Source organism: Clarias gariepinus, chromosome 20 (assembly GCF_024256425.1).
Source record: "Clarias gariepinus isolate MV-2021 ecotype Netherlands chromosome 20, CGAR_prim_01v2, whole genome shotgun sequence".
Lineage (NCBI taxonomy): Eukaryota > Metazoa > Chordata > Actinopteri > Siluriformes > Clariidae > Clarias > Clarias gariepinus.
The window spans coordinates 7582529-7601594 of record NC_071119.1 but is presented as its reverse complement, the minus strand read 5'-3'; the positions used below and the strand labels follow the sequence as shown (position 1 = coordinate 7601594).

The following is a 19066-nucleotide window of genomic DNA, read 5'->3' as shown; positions in this document are numbered from 1 at the left end:
ACCTGTGCAATAATCATGCTGTCTAATCAGCATCTTGATGTGGCACACCTGTGAGGTGGGATGGATTATCTCGGCAAAGGAGAAGTGCTCACTATCACAGATTTTGACTGATTTGTGAACAATATTTGAAAGATATGGTTATTTTGTGTATGTAGAAAATGTTTCAGATATTTGACTTCATCTCATAAAAAATGGGAGCAAAAACAAAAGTGTTGCGTTTATATTTTTGTTCAGTATATTTAATTAAATTCAATATATCATGAAGTATATTGTTAAATATAAAATTCAATACATTAAGATATATACTGTATTTCTAAATATATGAAAAGTGTCAATTCCTTATGTATTTTTCAATATAATGTAATACAGTGAAACCTCGGATTATGAGTAACGTGGTTTGCGAGTGTTCCGCAAGATGAGCAAAGATTTTTAAAAAAAAATTGATTTGGAAAACGAACAAGTCTTGGTTTACGAGCACCAAGTATCATGTTTCTCGCATGCGCTTTTTGTTTTGACGCCGAGCGTCACGTGATCACAACTGAGCCAATGGTTTTTCTCTCTCTTGTGCTGCGGAATTCTTAGTGCTCGTCTCTTACTGGTATAATCAACATCCATACACGTGTGTACTGTTTACTATAACACTGTGACTACGTGTGTGTGTGTGTGTAAAACGTATTTTATATTGTGTATGTAAGCGCGTGTGTACAGCGCGCGTGTACTTTTTCTTATAACACACGTGTGTGCGCGCGTGTAAAGCAAAAGAAAGGCTCATTAGAAGGTTAAAAATCAATTTTCCCACTCCCTTTCTGTTTCAGCCTGTGTGAGCTTGTGTGTGCGCGTGCGTAATTTGACAGTGCCGGGTCACACTCTCTCTCTCTCTCTCTCTCTCCCCCCTTAAGTGTGTGTGTGTGTGTGTGTGTGTGTGTGTGAAGCGCCCCCTCTCTGCTTCACAAACATACACACACTCTGCCTTACACAGAAACTCATTGCGATTATTTTCAAAGGTAAAGTGCAGGTTCATTTGTTTGTTTGTTTTACTTTACAGCAGTGATTCCATTAGCATGCGCTCACATGAGTGTCATTAGTGTCATTTCTCCCTCAGCCTCTCTTATGTGTGTGTGTGTGCGCACGTAATTTGACACCGTGCCGGTTCACACACTCTCTCTCGGGATGGGAGGGGCTTCACACACACACACACACACACACACACACACACACACACACACAGCATCTGCGTGCATAAAAAGAAACACTTATCCGTCTGGATTTATTTTCACTTTTTTATGCTAAAATGCATATATAATATATTATATATTTGTTATTATTTTATATACTTATTTTCTGGGGCTGTGGCATGAATAATTTGAGTTTCTATTATTTCTTATGAGAAAATTTAATTTGGTTTCTGAGTGTTTTAGAATGAATTATGCTCGTAATCCAAGGTTCCACTGTATATTGTAATTGTAATATATTGTAATACAATATATTATTCCGTATATTGTGAATATATTTAGACATTACCCAAATCCAGGACGAGGCTATTGTGCATTCTCAGTGGCAGCCCTTAAACTCTGGAATAACCTGCCAACTACAGTCCATTTTAACACTTTTTTATACTCTTTGACATTTAATGTCTCAGGCCTGAAGTTTGCATGTTCTTCCTCCTGGTACTCTGGTTTCCTCACACGGTCTACATGCCAAGTAGGCTAATGACTATTTCCAAAATTGCTTGTCGTGTGTGTGTGTGTGTGTGTGTGTTATTGCCCTGTGATTGATTTACATCATGGGAACACAAAAGAAAAATCATACACACATAAAAATTCCTAAATTCATTATCTTAATTAACATAAACCTAAAGCTGTAAACATAAAAATCACACTCTAAATGAAAACCATAAATTAATAACATTAAAAGTTAAACATACAATCAAACAGCTGATTTGTTTAATGTTTGTGATTGCTGATTTACACTTAATGAAAAGAAAATAGGTTTAAAACTAATAAACATGATAAATTATTAACCAGCTGCTCATGATGAGGGAGAAACAGGTGAACTGAATTCTCTGTAACACTGATCTGCAGTGAGATCATGTTTGACGCTGAACCAGTCAGATCACAATCTTTTACTTAGTTGCCAATAAGCACTAAGACTCAGCCCAATATAAAAATTCACTGAGCTCAGTGAATGCAAACATTGAATTGTAAACACAAACTAAGGTGTTAAAACAAAGCAGAAAAAAATTTAGAAGTGTAATTGTAAAATTGTATTGTAATTGTAAATGTAATTGTAAATCAGCAAAGCTGTGTATGCTTTAAGTGTGTAAGTGTAAGCTAATCTGATGCCCAAAACAAACCAGTGCATGTTTCCTTGTTAGGGAGTACAGATAATGTACCATAAAACGTACATGATTCAACCGTGTCCAGCAGTCATCCTCTAAGGTTTCTAACATTCGAACTAAGGTTAAAAATGCACGTGTAAAGCTGTTGTATAAACTGCACACACACTGCTCATACCTCAGCTTCAATTAGTGTGCATATTTAAAAAAAAAATTATGCTATTTCTTGTCTTCAGCCCAGTGATTACACTACAGTAGCACACATGGCTTTGTTATATAACATGATGTACACACAACATCTAAATTACATTTACATGTTCTGTGAAATTACATACATTTCATAAAACACACTGTGGACATAAGCGTTGAATACCTTTCATTTATACCGCTGTAATGACTTCAACGTCAGTGAAAGTGTGTTAACATTATTGTCTTGGCTTGAACATTCTCCAAAACCCTTTGAACACATTTAAACCACACAGATCAGCCACTGTGTCACACAGGAAGTGTCTTCACTTTACTGATCACATGACAGAAAGAAGTGACGTGATTGGCTCATTACAAGAAAATGAGTTTTGCTTAAAAGTAAAAATCCTCAAAATTTGCTCAAAATCCTAAACTTTAATTATTCTAAAATGAGGTTATAATAGCAGTTTTCAAATTAAAACTTTTGTTATAGACAATGTTTTGTTTCAGAGAAGAATAATTCTACTGAGAAGAAGTGTTTATATGACTGATATTTACAGATTAATGGACTATTAAAAGTTTACACAACTCTCCGTTCAATTAAAAGTTCATTCTGAGTGGGCCAGACATGATCCAGTTTTATTTTATTTTTTATTTTTATTTATTATTATGATTATTAGTGGAATATTAAGATCTATGTAAATGCATGACAGATTCTACATTATACACACACTAATATTGCACTTATGTCAATAATTACAAAAATTATCATGGTCAGGTGTTAGGGGCATGGTCTATAATTGAATTTAATATTGTTAAACACTTTTCTGTGGTCACGTATCATTAGGTGGAGAAACTACATGGAGAATATGTTACAGAGTGACTACAGTGTGTTTGGTGCTGCTGTGTGTTCTCCTCCTGACGGCCATCACAGTGGTGTGGATTAAATACAACAACCTGAATACAGAATACAGCCAGTTACAGACCAGTAACAACAACCTGACTATAGAGAGAGACCAGTTACAGACCAGTAACAACAACCTGACTATAGAGAGAGACCAGTTACAGACCAGTAACAACAACCTGACTATAGAGAGAGACCAGTTACAGACCAGTTACAACAACCTGACTATAGAGAGAGACCAGTTACAGACCAGTAACAACAACCTGACTATAGAGAGAGACCAGTTACAGACCAGTAACAACAACCTGACTATAGAGAGAGACCAGTTACAGACCAGTAACAACAACCTGACTATAGAGAGAGACCAGTTAAAGACCAGTAACAAAAACTTAACCACAGAAAGAGACCAGTTACAGAAGGAAAAAAAGAAAGTCCAGAAGCTTTTTAAACCAGGTGAGTAATACTGTAAAACTGTCACATGATTGTTAATGAACATCGTCTTAGTTTTAATTATTCATAGTTACATTCAACATCAACAAAACAAGTTTCTCCTGTTATTAGTGGTTCAGATTGTAGCAGCTAGTCTGTAGTAGTCAGTACTCGTTGTTGTTGTTGTTGTTGTTGTTGTTATTGTCATGATTACAATAGGAAACCAGAAAGCAAAGTTGTCAGTGGTGTAACTTACTCACTTACAAATAATAATTGTAAGGCCTAAAAAATGTTGATCATTATTCTCAGTTTTTTTTTTTTTTATATATATATATAAATTCCTCTGATTACAGGATGGGTCCATGTCAGCTCCAGTCTTTACTACATCTCTACTGAGGAGAAGACATGGACTGAGAGCAGACAGGACTGTATAAAGAGAGGAGCAGACCTGGTGATCATAAACAGCAAAGAGGAACAGGTGTGTGCATGCGTGTGTGTGTGTGTGTGTGTGTGTGTGTGTGTGTGTGTGCGTGTGTGTGCGTGTGTGTGTGTGTGTGTGTCAGAGAGAGATTTTTGTTTATTTGTATATTTCACTACAAATCGTGACAGGAATTCATCAAAAAGCAGCTGAGCAGCAGAAAAGCTTGGATTGGTCTGAGTGACAGAGACACAGAGGGCGAGTGGAAGTGGGTGGACGATACAACACTGATCACTGGGTAAGAAATCACTGAACTAATAATTTACTCATGATACAGTTACTGACTCTTCATTAGTCTGAGAAACACAGCAGGTCCTCTGATTCTCTCCTTCAGGTTCTGGATAAGTGGAGAACCCAACGGTAAAAAAACCGAAGACTGTGTTGTAACTGGTCATAAAACTGATCCTGTGTGGAACTGGGCTGATTATCCCTGTAATGATAAGTTTGTTTGGATCTGTGAGAAGACAATCTTTAACTGAACTGCTGTATGTGAATAAAAAGCAGTAAATTGAATGTACATGTGTATCTGTGTGTGTGTGTTGTGTCTGTAAAATCCTCATTACTGTTAATAACTCTGTAACTATCATGGTGTCACCTGTTTATCTTTTAGGTTTATTTATGAAACGCTACAGATTCTACAGTAGTGACGTGTACAAACACCAGAGCTGTGGGCTTTCATTTGGGATTTAACTGCATTTGGATGATTTTACAGTCATGTGTGTGTCAACATGGCCGCCAGATTAACTCACGTTAAATCTAATTTACGTGTTGCAGCCTAAACAATTACCTTAAAATAACTAAAGTCCTGATGTACCTGTGCAATCAGACCACAGAGACTGCATCACTCTCCCCTAGGATTCAGCAATATAGTAATATTTCTGGACCTTTGAATGAATTTAAAATCATGTTTTAACAGATCTTACATGAATGAACTAAAATCATTTCAGTGTAATCTGTCATACAGAGTCAGACTTCTAAGCATAAACAGTGTATAAGAGTGAATTAAAGACAGATGAGAGTGATGCACTGGCACATCAGTTATTAGGAGGTGAGACAGTGATGTGCTGATTTATAAATGAATAATGTGATTTAAACTCACTTCAATGTAAAGTTCTTTTAACAGCAGACAAGCAGCTTCACAGAAAGCCCAGGTGTAGATTGAGATATCGGCCTCATCGAGAGCATCCTGTCAGGAAGCATCACAGCCTCGTCTGGATCAGCACCAATTATCTGAACACACGATGCACATGATCCATCCTGACCTGCAGTCTGTCTACAGCAAGTGCTGATGGACCAAGGCCAGGAAGATAGTGAAGGACCTCAGACATCTGAACCATGGACTCTCTGTGTTACAGTCAGGGAAGTGACACACACACACACTCTCTCTCTCTCTCTCTCTCTCTCTCTCTCTCTTACACACACACACACACACACACACACACACACACACACACACACACACTCTCTCTCTCTCTCTCTCTCTCTCTCTCTCTCTCTCTCTCTTACCCACACACACACACACACACACACACACTCATCTACACTACATCCTTACAAATACAGAAGTTGTATCCCATGTTTATAAATATATTTATTTATTACTTACAGTAACCTTTTGACCTCAGCCTGATACTGCACATATCTTACTGTATGTGTGTGTGTGTGTGTGTGTGTGTGTGTGTGTGTGTGTGTGACAAACAAAAGGTGAAATTACTGTAAAAAACCTGTAAAATTCAGTCCAGTGGAATACAGATACAAACTGTACAGTCTTGTCTTTCATGTCTGAGATCAGGACTGTTTTTACAAGCAACCATGGAGTAGAAGTTTCATTCTACAAAATAACCAAACTATAATAATCTCATGATGAAATGAGAAACATAAGACTGAGTAATAGTAGGAGGGGAGTATTAGCCTGAATAGAGCTGTATGTTAATCTCTCTACAGAAAGCTATTAGGAAAGTATATTAAATATAAAAGAATGTTTTAACTTACTGTACTTTGACACAACACAGAACATGATAGCACCTGATAGAGGTTATCACCTTTAGTATACTGTATATAAACACACTCAACCCCAAGAACTGTTGTATAAAAGTAATGAAACACTTGAGGTCATGCTGTTTTACTGAATCAACATGGCTGTGACATCTTCTGTACTCAATACAACAGCACAACTTAGAGTTGATTTGGTTCAGATGACACACACACACACACGCACACACACACACACACGCACACACTCACACACACACACACTGGGGAAGATGTTAGCTTACTTATAATTTCTCTTTAAAGTATCCTGCTTGGTTTAATCATGGTCTGACTAAAACCCGGGCTAACAGCGATCAGCTCTATTACAGCAGACCAATAGATCTAATCAGCAGTCAGATCTTTTGGTCTGCTGTAAGCAGCCGCAGGAGTAGGGTTGGCTACCAAAAAACCTATATAACCGGTATGTACCGGACCGAAACAGAACGTGAATTTTGGTGCCTCATTTCAGTGCCATTTAAATGCCTGAACTGTCAATTTAAATATTTGTTCACTGGGGCTATGATGACACAGTTGTAATAAGCATTAGATTCATCAACACACATGATCGCTAGTAAAAATTTAAATACTGCATTCATGGTGTGTCAAAAATGATCGGGAAAATAAATTATTTCCTTAATTAGAAAAATCTTGAGAACTTCGGAAAGCTTTGATAATAGAAATCCAAAACGTTGCAGTTGTCCTTTTTATTTTTGTAGATTAAAAGTTTATTAGATTAGATTAAAAAATTAAAAGCACAAATCATCAGGAAATAAGAGACCATCCGAGCTTTCGTTAAAATGCCCAAAACTAAACGGTAGAAAGTGTGGCTATATTTCACAAGAAAGGGTTCCGTCACCGCGACGTGCAGCAAATGTTTTACAGCAGTTTCGTGTTAAGCGGGAAACACATCAAATCTAATGAAACAGTTGAGGGCACACGAAATAAAGTTAAAAGCAGAGGGACGCACCATGTATGACAGCTTGCGGACAACAGCTGGCACTATTGGTGTGGGTGAACCCCAGCCCCATTCATACCAACCGTAGCAAAAAGGAGTCCACCGATTATGATGACGACAGCAGCCTTTCCGCAGGTTAGAAGTAGAATAATTTAATGTTAATTGCAAAATGCAAATCTTGCAACAAATGGTCAAACGATTTGTAAAATACTAATGTACAGTAACATGGATTCTGTTTATAATTATGGGTTTCCAGTTAGTACTACAACAGTGACATAAGGTGGCTTATTTTTTTTTTTGTATTTACTTATATATTCATATATACTTTAAACTTTTAATATATTGTTAAATTTTAAGCATTACATTTTTTGTTCAATAAAAATGTATTCTTGAGTTATCCACCATCATTTTGTGGCTTTTGTAAAGTATCGGTTCAGGCAGTGTTTTGGCACTGGTATCGTTTTAAAAGTATCGATTTGGCACCGCTATCGAAAAAATACCAAACGATGACCAACCCTACGCAGGAGTGCACTCTGATTAATCAGAATAGTGGAGCAGCACCATTCACAGAAGGATGTGTGCTGAAGACACCTGTGAGGAGAGGACGATCACTGGAATTGATTCTACAAGGCACACACACACGCAAGAACACACACACACACACGCAAGAACACACACACACACACAAGTCCTAAAAAGATGCTTTTAAATTCACCTTAAATTCATTAATCGGCGTGTATAAACCAACAGCCTTAACAAAAGGCAGCGTTTTGATCAAAAGGATGAACGCGTGTGAAAAAATGCAGACATGAAGGACTATACTCGACAAGAATATAGAGAATAAGAATCATGTTTATAATAAGATAACTAATTGAATATTAAAATTATATCACAAAGGAACTTTATCTAAACGCCAGACCGACCAAATTTCTCATTCACTGCTGAAGTAGGTAAATATGCTTATACTGTAGATACGTACTGTAGGTTACATTTTAAAAGTACAATTGCAAGTAAATTACAAACTGCATGTAATGTTGTAAAATATAAATAAAACAGTATAAGACACAAATATATGATATGGTAGTATATATGCAATAAAAAAGGGATTTACACATGAGTGCTCAAATGTAAAGCAAACACAATTATTGATTTATTGCGTATATTTAACTTCATTCAGCCGTTTAAGTTAACGTTCCTACCAGCCTACTATTATTTTCTGTTCAAATTTAAAGATGCCCGCGTGTGGTGCAAATAGACTAATTAAGTCAGCCTAATACAATATTGTTTCCAATTCTGAAACAAACATGATTTTGTTTTAGTCTATCGTTTGAATACAACGCGACAGCGCGCTCCGAGGTGAAGCGCACCCACAGTTACTGTAATGCCTCTTCTCACCTTTCATTCAAAGGCAGATTGACCTGTATATCTACCTACATGTGAAGCGCCCGTCGACAAACACAAACCGCACGGCAAAGAACAGCTTTATTTATTTCAGTCATAAATTCACAATCACATTCCAGCTCTTATTCCCAGCCGTGGTCAAATAATGGATGAAATAATTATTCAATGCTGGACACAAACAGCAAAAAACATGGTGAAAAGCCCTAAGCACTTTTGTGTTTATGAAATAATATTTACATAATATGATAAAATTATATAGATATATATATATATATATATATATATATATATATACAGATGTGGCCATTAAGACTGCGCGTGTTTTCCCGCGGGATGCCTCAATTTAGCGCGCGGGGCGCCGCAACTTGCCGTAAGCAACATTTGGGAATTTAAATAAATGTGTTGTGCTTCACTGAATATCCACCAGATGGCGCATGGAAGGACTTTATTTAAACGCCGGACCAAGTACTGTACAACGAAGAATTGTGTATAATTACTTAGTCTAAAACAATATTGTTCCCAATGCTGAAGCAAACATGAATTTTATTTTGCTTTACAACAGATCTTTCATGATAAATGTGTGTATATGTGCTTCATATTATTTTCATAATGATGAAATGAGATGCCCAAATTCGTGCTTTAAAATTCTTAATAAGTTTCTTATATATTTTTTGTAATGTTTTAACAGGGACAAAACAGTAAAAGACATGGCAATGTCTCGGTTTACATGGTGTTGAAATTAATTTAATTTCCTGATAGTAGGCTGATAGTCTTAACTATGCGAATGTCCTGATTCGTGAATATGCCAACATATCTTATTTAAAACGTAAAAAATGTGTCGACATCATCAGAAGACATGAATGAACTATATATATTATATTATTAAGTAAATATTATTTTATGACCACAAGCTTCTTCGGGCTTTTTATAATAAGCATCATATTTGCTGTTTGTGTCCAGCATTTAATAATTATTTCATACATTATTTAACCACGGCTGGAAATAATAGCTGGAATGTGATGTGATTGTGAATTCATGACTGAAATAAAGCAGTTTGTCTTTTGTAAAGTACTTTCACTTTACAAAAGGCAGCGTTTTTATCAAAAGGTTGATAAACGGTTGTTGTACAGTATATACACCGCGACAGCGCGCGCAGTTACTCACTTCTCACCTTTCATGTAGGTCTGCTCGGACTAATTCGTTTTAAAACCCCTTAAAATGTGTGTGTATACAGCCCAAAACCTCCATCAGTTATTAAAGATAGCATCTATTAGAAAAAATGCCCCAGTGATTTCGTAGCTTCAGGAAATCTCCCGGCGCTCTGCGCATAACACCGGGCCAACTCATGTCGGAAAGAATTTATAAACGTTTTCTAAACGTGGGCTTTTGTTTTATTTTTACTTATAATATTTGTTAATTTAATTTAAATGAGGTTTGGGCTCAGGACTTCGATTCGGCATCGTGATTCTCCTCTTTAATTCACTCCATAGTTTTAATCAGCGCTCAGTCGCATGCATGGAGTTTTCCAGAGCGCACCGGCAGAAGTAGACTAATGATTATGAACGCGTCGGGAAAACAGCAAGCAGACTGACTCTGACCATTTAAAAAAACATTTGCGTTCATTTTCTGTCGCGCTCAAGTTCACCAAAAACAATATAGAACAGCGCAGCTTATTTGCTTTCAAACATTTATAAAATCACGTTTTTTCGTTATTGTGAGTGCGCTTAAATAAAAGTTGAGTCTTATAAAGGCATGTAGTCTTATATAGTTTTATTATATAGTTTTTGCACATTAATCAGAGTCCTCATCTGTTACATTTTTGAGGACAATAGTTTTTTTTTCAGCCTGTCACGGCGTGCGCCCAAATCAATATCGCTCCTCGCTCACTTGTTGGTTTACAGTGGATTTTACTACGCGGTGTGAGTGAGACGCACGCACACAACGCGGAAGTGCGGCATGCAAACGGGGCAAATGGAACGCGCCCCAGAGACTTCAAAGAAGAGCCAGCGGACGGAGGCAGGAGCTGCTGTCCGCGGATGGCCGTCGTACTCGTATTTTATAGCGCAGGGTGCAAACCCGGGAGCATTGGCATGGATGAGCTACAGTAGTTGATCAATTGGAATGGTTATTACCGTCGCGCTCACCGCCGCGTAAAAACGTCAGCGGCCAGAATAAATCAGTTGCATTTCAAAGTCATTCGTAAAATGGCCGCCAGGTGGCGCAAAGTGACATTTTCGCTCGTTGCCGTAAATACAACAGTGACCGTTATACAGCGTATCTCTGTATCGGTTTATTGTTATTTAAGTTCTGGATTATTTCAGGTACTTTAAACACATTGTTGGGTTGCTCATGTTGGCTCATATGAGATGTAGTTTACAAATGAACACCTGGTTGGGTTATTTTGACCCAACAACTGGTTTATTCATTATTCTTTCCTTTCTCCAAATATCAGCCTGCAGAATGTTTGAAATATTACTGTTTATTGTGTTACAGGTGTAGTTTTAAGAGTTGTTTAGGCAGGAATGCGTGTGTATACAGCTCAAAACCTCCATCAGTTATTAAAGATAGCGGCTATTTAGAAAACATGCTCAGTGATTTCAGGAAATCTCCCGGCGCTCTGCGCATAACAGCGGGCCAACTCATGTCTGAAAGAATTTATAAACGGTTTCTAAACGTGGGCTATTGTTTTTTTTTACTTATAATATTTGTTAATTTAATTTAAATGAGGTTTGGGCTCAGGACTTCGATTCGGCATCGTGATTCTCCTCTTTAATTTACTCCATAGTTTTAATCAGCGCTCAGCCGCATGCATAAAGTTTTCCAGAGCGCACCGGCAGAAGTAGACTAATGATTATGGATGCGTCGGGAAAACAGCAAGCAGACTGACTCTGACCATTTATAAAAACGTTTGCGTTCATTTTCTGACGCGCTCAAGTTCACCAAAAACAATACAGAGCAGCGCAGCTTACAACACTTACAAAATCACAACACTTACAAAATCACAACGTTTTTTCGTTATTGTGAGTGCGCTTAAATAAAAGTTGAGTCTTATAAAGGCATGTAGTCTTATATAGTTTTATTATATAGTTTTTCTACATTAATCTGACAACAGTTTTTTCAGCCTGTCACGGCGTGCGCCCAAATCAATATCGCTCCTCGCTCACTAGTTAGGCGGCCTCCCCTTCAGACATGCGAAGCAGCGGGACCGCAGAATTACACATGACTGGTGAGCTATCGTTGCCCGGGCTTGCACCCCGCGCTATAAAATACTCGGGGTTTGTTGGGCTACAGTGGATTTTACTACGCGCTGTGTATGCAGCGCGCGTGCAACAACGCGGAAGTGCGGCATGCAAGCAGGGCAAATGGAACGCGCCCCGGGGACTTCAAAGGAGCGAGAGGTGGGAGGGGGGCGGTACGGCCATCCGCGGAGAGCAGAGTCAGCACTCACACCGCGTAGTAAAATCCACTGTAACCCAACAAACCCCAATCATCACCAGCCGTGCCTTATTCCGTCATGTCATGTGGGCATTATAAGCTTTGTATTGAAAACTTCTAAAAAAGCGCTCAACCGCACGCATAGTTTTCCCGAGCGCGAGGAATTTTTTTGTGCTAAATAATGTTTATGCAGTATAAGAATTCCTATTAATCCTGGGTTGTTCTTTTAGTGTCACTATAGTGCTTTACAATGCCAGACAACATTCAAATACAAATTATTCACCCTCCCCAGGTGTGAATCGGCTGTTCTCACCTATACATTCGGAGGAACTGAAATGCACTTCTCCCCACTTTAAAAACCTCTTGAATCTGAGGCTCTTCTGGAGACTTTCAGTGATTTCAATTTGTGTAATTTTAATCTCCTGGATTCTAGATTCTAAAGTTGACATTGTTACCTTTTTTAATCATTGGAATGGAAGAACTTGTTATTTTCCTTATGATAGCATAAATTGCATTGTTTTTAATCAGTCTATACACAATAATATTCTTTGGTATTTTTTTTTTTTTTAAACGGGTATGGGGGCTATCTTGGTTCAATAATCTCCGTGCCTGGTTTAGGTTTAGTATTCAGTGCGCATCTGTTATATTACAACTATCATAACACTCAAATACCTTTTATTGGGGGTTAAGTGACTGATGTGCCTAACATTTTTCAGCTGAGCCTTTGTTTCACTGAAAACGACCGCGACACCCCTCTCTCTCTCACACACACACACACACACACACACACACACACACAGAGCCGACCAAATCATTAGCACGTCCCTCCCCCAAACAGCACAGACATTTACTTTCTATCCATTTACTTACACCTGAACTGAGTTGTTTGAGTAACATGGGTCGAACCCGTTACAAATCATAACAGTCTACTGCATTTCATTCTTATAATAACGCAAAAACACAAGCGGGGCTGAAAGACCGACATCTGCTGACGCAGTAGAACGTCCTAACACTGTTTTAATTTTATGGTAATTTATTTCAGTTAATAAATCTACTATAAATTTAAAGAACACAAAAAATAAGATGACACAAATCCCTACACGCTTTTTTTCTAATTACAAGTGATAAAATCAAAAGGCTCACTGTGTTAACATTTATTGTGCTAAAATTTTATCCTAATAAGATTTGATTTAATTTGAATTCTAGAACAGTGGCAGCTGGAACACCTAAAATAGATGCAGAATTATTTTTTATAATCTAAATAAAAATGCTTTTTTAAACGTGGGCTATTGTTATTTACTTGCAATATTTGTTAATTTAATTTAAATGGGGTTTGGTCTTCCGGAATGTTGAGCATCAGGATCCTCTTCTTAACTTTCCTACGTAGAATCAGCGCTTTCAAGTTCAAGTTCAAGTAGGCTTTATTGTCATTACAACCATATACAGTTAGTACACAGTGAAACGAAACAACGTTCCTCCAGGACCAAGGTGCTACATGCAACATAAATCTACAACATAAATTAACAGAGACACTAAACTAGCTAACCAAGAGGCCTAGTTAGCTGGCTAGCAGAGACAGGACAGAGAGACCTAACATAAATTACAACATAAATTAACAAAAAACTAACTAGCTAAGTATAACTATTTTAACAGACAACATAAAGTGCACGTGCAAATGTGCAAACAAAAGCAACAACAAAGTGACAGTGCGCAACCACGACATAACAGAACATAAAAATATGGTGTTAAACGTAACAGTTACAGAACATAAAATATGGTGTTGAGGTAGTGGGTAAACGTAAACATTCTTTAAAAACAGCAGCAAGAGGAATTAGTGCAAAATTAGTCCAGTAGTGATCGTTGTGCAAAAAGATAAACAGTTTGTTGGTGTAGTGGTGTAGTTGGTGTAATGAGCGTTGTGCAAAAAGATAAACAGTTTGTTGGTGTAGGTCAGTGTGTCTGCACTTGTGTTGATTAGTCAGTCCAGTCCCAATATTTTGAGGTAGTTGAGTTAAGCTGTGTGATAATGTTTGTGTTAGTGTGTCTGTGTGTGTGTGTGTGTGTTTATCAGTCCAGTCCCTTTTTGTTGAGGAGACAGATGGCTTGTGGAAAAAAGCTGTTGCACAGTCTGGATGTGTGTGCCCGAATGCTTCGGTACCTTTTTCCAGATGGCAGGAGTGTGAAGTGTGTGTGAGAGGGGTGTGTCCGATCAGCCACAATGCTGGTGGCTTTGCGGATGCAGCGTGTGGTGTAGATGTCTTCAATAGAGGGGAGAGAGACCCCGATGATCTTCTCCGCTGTCCTCACTATCCGCTGTAGGGTTTTGCGATCCGATATGGCACAATTCCCAAACCAGACAGTGATGCAGCCGCTCAGAATGCTCTCGATAGTTCCTCTATAGAAGGTGGTCAGGATCGGTGGTGGAAGCTGGGCCTTTCTCAGTCTTCTCAGAAAGAAGAGACGCTGTTGGGCTTTCTTGTGTAGGGAGCTGGTGTTGAGGGACCAGCTGAGGTCCTTCTCTAGGTGGACACCCAGGAATTTGATGTTTTCGACGATTCCCACAGAGGAGCCGTTGATGCTCAGCGGAGAATGGTCGCCTCGTGTCCTCCTAAAGTCAACAACCATCTCCTTTGTCTTGTCAACATTTAGAGACAGGTTGTTGTCTTTACACCAGTCCGTTAGCCTCTGCACTTCCTCCCTGTATGCTGACTCGTCGTTCTTGCTAATGAGACCCACCACGGTCGTGTCATCAGCGAACTTAATGATGTGGTTCGAACTGTGTGTTGCTACACAGTCGTGAGTCAGCAGTGTGAACAGCAGGGGACTGAGCACGCAGCCTTGTGGGGCCCCAGTGCTCAGTGTGGTGGTGCTGGAGGTGCAGTTTCCGATCCGTACTGACTGAGGCCTACCGGTCAGAAAGTCCAGGATCCAGTTGCAGAGGGAGGTGTTCAGGCCCAACAGGTTCAGCTTCCCAATCAGTTGTTGGGGGATGATAGTGTTGAATGCTGAGCTGAAATCTATGTACAGCATTCGAACATATGTGTCTTTCTTGTCCAAGTGTGTGAGGGCAAGATGTAGTGTAGTGGAGATGGCATCGTCCGTTGAGCGGTTAGGACGGTACGCAAACTGCAGTGGGTCTAGTGAGGAGGGCAGCAGGGTCTTGATGTGTCTCATGACGAGCCGCTCAAAGCACTTCATGATAGTGGGTGTGAGTGCAACGGGACGGTAGTCATTGAGACAGGACACAGTAGACTTCTTGGGCACGGGGACGATGGTGGTGGCCTTGAAGCACGTGGGAACGACGGCGCTGCTCAGAGAGATGTTGAAGATGTCGGTGAGAACATCTGCCAGCTGTTCAGCACATTCTCTGAGCACTCTGCCTGGGATGTTGTCTGGTCCAGCAGCTTTACGTGGGTTGACTCTGCGTAGAGTTTTCCTCACCTCAGCTGTAGTGAGACACAGCACCTGGTCATTCGGAGAAGGGGTGGTCTTTCTCGCCGCCACGTCGTTCTGCCTGTCAAACCGAGCATAGAAGTTATTCAGCGCATCTGGAAGGGAGCCGTCACTGTCACAGGCAGTTGATGTCGTCCTGTAGTGAGTGATGGCTTGTAAACCCTGCCACATGCGCCGTGTGTCGCCGCTGTCCCTGAAGTGATTGTGGATTCTCTGGGCGTGTGCGCGCTTTGCCTCTCTGATGGCCCGAGAAAGTTTGGCCCTTGCTGTTCTGAGGGCCACCTTGTCTCCCGCTTTGAAGGCAGAGTCTCTGGTCCTCAGAAGTGCACGCACTTCCGCAGTAATCCACGGTTTCTGGTTGGGTCGTGAGATGATGTTCTTGGAGACAGTGACGTCATCGGTGCACTTGTTGATGTAGCTGGTCACTGATGACGTGTACTCCTCCAAGTCAGTGAAGTCGCCGTAAGTTGCAGCCTCCCTAAACATGTTCCAGTCAGTGCACTCGAAACAGTCCTGAAGAGCAGAGATGGCTCCTGCTGGCCAGGTTTTCACCTGCTTCAAAACCGGTTTTGAGCGCCTGACAAGTGGTCTGTATGCTGGAATTAGCATAACAGAGATGTGGTCTGAGTAGCCGAGGTGGGGGCGGGGCTCTGCCCGATATGCGCCGGGGATGTTTGTGTAAACAAGATCCAGCGTGTTTTTTCCTCTCGTTGCAAAGTCCACATACTGATGGAATCTAGGAAGCACTGACTTGAGATTTGCATGGTTGAAATCTCCAGCAACAATAAACAGTCCATCCGGGTGTGTATTTTGCAGTTCACTGATCTTTGTATACAGTTCCCATAGCGCTTCCTTAGCATTAGCACTAGGTGGAATGTACACTCCGATAATGAAAACAGTGGTGAATTCCCGTGGTAAATAAAAAGGTCTGCATCTAACAATCACAAACTCCACTAGCAATGAGCAATAACTAGAAACTAGCACAGAGTTCTTGCACCATTTCGTGTTGATGTAAACACATAAGCCGCCACCGCGAGTCTTACCGCACAGAGCTGTATTCCTGTCGGCGCGAAACGAGGCTAGCCCGTCTAGCTGAATAGCAGCGTCCGGTACTCTGTCGCTGAGCCATGTCTCTCTAAAAACAAAGACACAGCAGTCTCTAACCTCACGCTGTGTAGCCTGCTGGAGTCGGATGTAGTCCAGTTTATTGTCCAGGGAGCAGACGTTAGATAAGATGATGGACGGGAGAGCCGGCCGGCTAGGGTTTGTTTTTAGCCTAGCACAGACTCCCGCCCGCTTACCGCGCTTCCGCTTCCTCGCGCACCGCTTCCGATGACCCTTCCTCCGGCCTCCGGCATCAGGCAACGCCGAGGCTTCGAGGCCTGGTTCACGCAGCAAGCCGAGGTCGCGTAGCTTTTCCCGCAGCTCATCGTCGATATCATTAACCGGGTTATTTAGGTTGAAAAGTGTCTGGCTGTTGTATGTATGGACACCAGTTGCGAAGATATCCATACACATAGAAAAAATGGTTATGCGTAAAAAAATTATGCGTGCTTAATCGCACGCATAAAGTTTTGTAAATTCCTTTAATGTTTAATAGTAAATAATGACCCCTGTTGCGCTGTACCACAAGTTTAGGACAATTATGATGATCTGCTACGGCGTGCGCGTGTGATGGGTGTACGCCCAAATCTACTATAACTACTCCCTTACTCCGTAGGCTCCCTGAATAGGCGGCAAAGGGACGGGGCCGCCTATTTGTGCTGGCTGGCGATAATTAACGTTAATATGATCTCGGGCTTGCTCCGCATTATAAAAGCAAGGCGCGGAGGTTTGTCTGAGGTCTGGGAAGTACGTGATGTAATGGAGAATATAAAAAAAAGCATGTCAGTGGGGAGATGTGACGCGCCCCAGGGACTTTAAACAAGGACACTAGAATTCCGCCCTTTGATCTCCGCGCTGAGGACAGCGCGAGAAAGAGCTGCGCGAGCTCCCGCGGCATCTACACTCCCGCACCGTGCCCGCCCTCGCAGCCCCGCTGCCGAAGAGGAAAAGTGTGGTTAGGTTTTTGCGTCAGCGAGAACTCGCGCCGGCCATCGACAGCGGGAGAAGCGCCGTCACGAGGGAGCGTGCAGGAGCGCTGCCTCCGCGTGCTCAGTTCTGCCACTCGCACCAACACTTAGCATCAGCTGTGTGCCCGCATGCCAGTGTGGCACAGCCCCCAGAACTGCACATGCACAACCTTTATCCCATTCTTTCCATTCTCCCTCCAACACTTTCCTTCCCCATTTTGCCTAAATAAATTACCCTTTTCCCGTAAGACCTCGCCTCGTGTCTGTGCTTTATGGTGCCGCCCGTGCAACATGGGTCGAACCCGTTTACAGATCATAACAGTCTACTGCATTTCATTCTTATAATAATGCACAAACACAAGCGGGGCTGAATGACCAACATCAGCTGACGCAGTAGAACGTCCTGACAATGTTATAATTTTTATGGTCATTTATTTTAGTTAATAAATCTACTATAAATTTAAAGAACACAAGATATAAGACGACACATAACCCTACATGCGTCTTTTCTAATTACACGTGATAAAATTTGAAGGCTCACTGTGTTAACATTTTTTTTGTTTAAATTTGATCCTAATAAGATTTAATTTAATTGAAATTCTACATTTGTATCGTCATTTTAGTTCTGTGATTATAAATTTGTTTAACTACAATGTTTTACTTGATTTTATCCGCTACTACGTGCAGTTCTAAAACTCCGTGTCTCATTAATCTAGCAGAGAATGAACTAAGGCATGAGGCGTCAGCCTGTAGTTATATAGCGCCACTTAACGGTAAAAGCCAGCAAACGCACAAAGCCAAACGGTACCGCCGAGCGCGGCGACGGTAGGACCTACATTCCGATTGATTAACCACTGTATGTCCAGCTCTGTACCGAATGTCATGGTGGCATTATAAGACTAAAAAGTGGCAGCTGGCACGCCTAAAAATAGACGCAGGTTAATTTTTTTATAGTCTAAATTAAAATCCTCCTCTTTAGTGCCTCCTATTCCTATTAATCCTATTGTTCTTTTAGTGTCACTGCGTGTGCTTACAATGCCAGACAACATTCAAATGCAAATTATTCACTCTCCCCAAGTGTGAATCAGCTGTTCTCACCTATACATATTAACCTATACGTTCTCACCTAAAGTGTTTAGGTGAAATTCCACCTATACAAGTGTGACAAATATGAAAAGAAAAAAAATAGGAAGGGGCAAATACTTTTTCATGGCACTTCACATGTAGTCAGATTGTTCCACTGGGCTGAAACTGTGGCAGGTGGAGTTATAGCACTTTTCAAATCACACTTACTATACACTGATATGAATAACTTTGAATGATGAATGCTACGTTAATATGATCTCGGGCTTGCTCCACATTATAAAAGCAAAGCGCGGAGATGGAG

General features: G+C 40.4%; 1 protein-coding gene across 1 annotated transcript in view; it reads left to right on the top strand.

Annotated features, from left to right (window-relative positions):
* LOC128508498 (C-type lectin domain family 4 member K-like) overlaps positions 1 to 4811 on the top strand; it is an 88316-nt gene extending 83505 nt beyond the window's left edge. The window contains exons 2-5 of the mRNA XM_053479844.1: positions 3369 to 3878; positions 4208 to 4332; positions 4464 to 4570; positions 4667 to 4811. Coding sequence (XP_053335819.1) covers positions 3369 to 3878; positions 4208 to 4332; positions 4464 to 4570; positions 4667 to 4811 — 887 coding nt within the window. The remainder of the gene's footprint in view (positions 1 to 3368; positions 3879 to 4207; positions 4333 to 4463; positions 4571 to 4666) is intronic.
* Positions 4812 to 19066: the final 14255 nt, after the last annotated feature.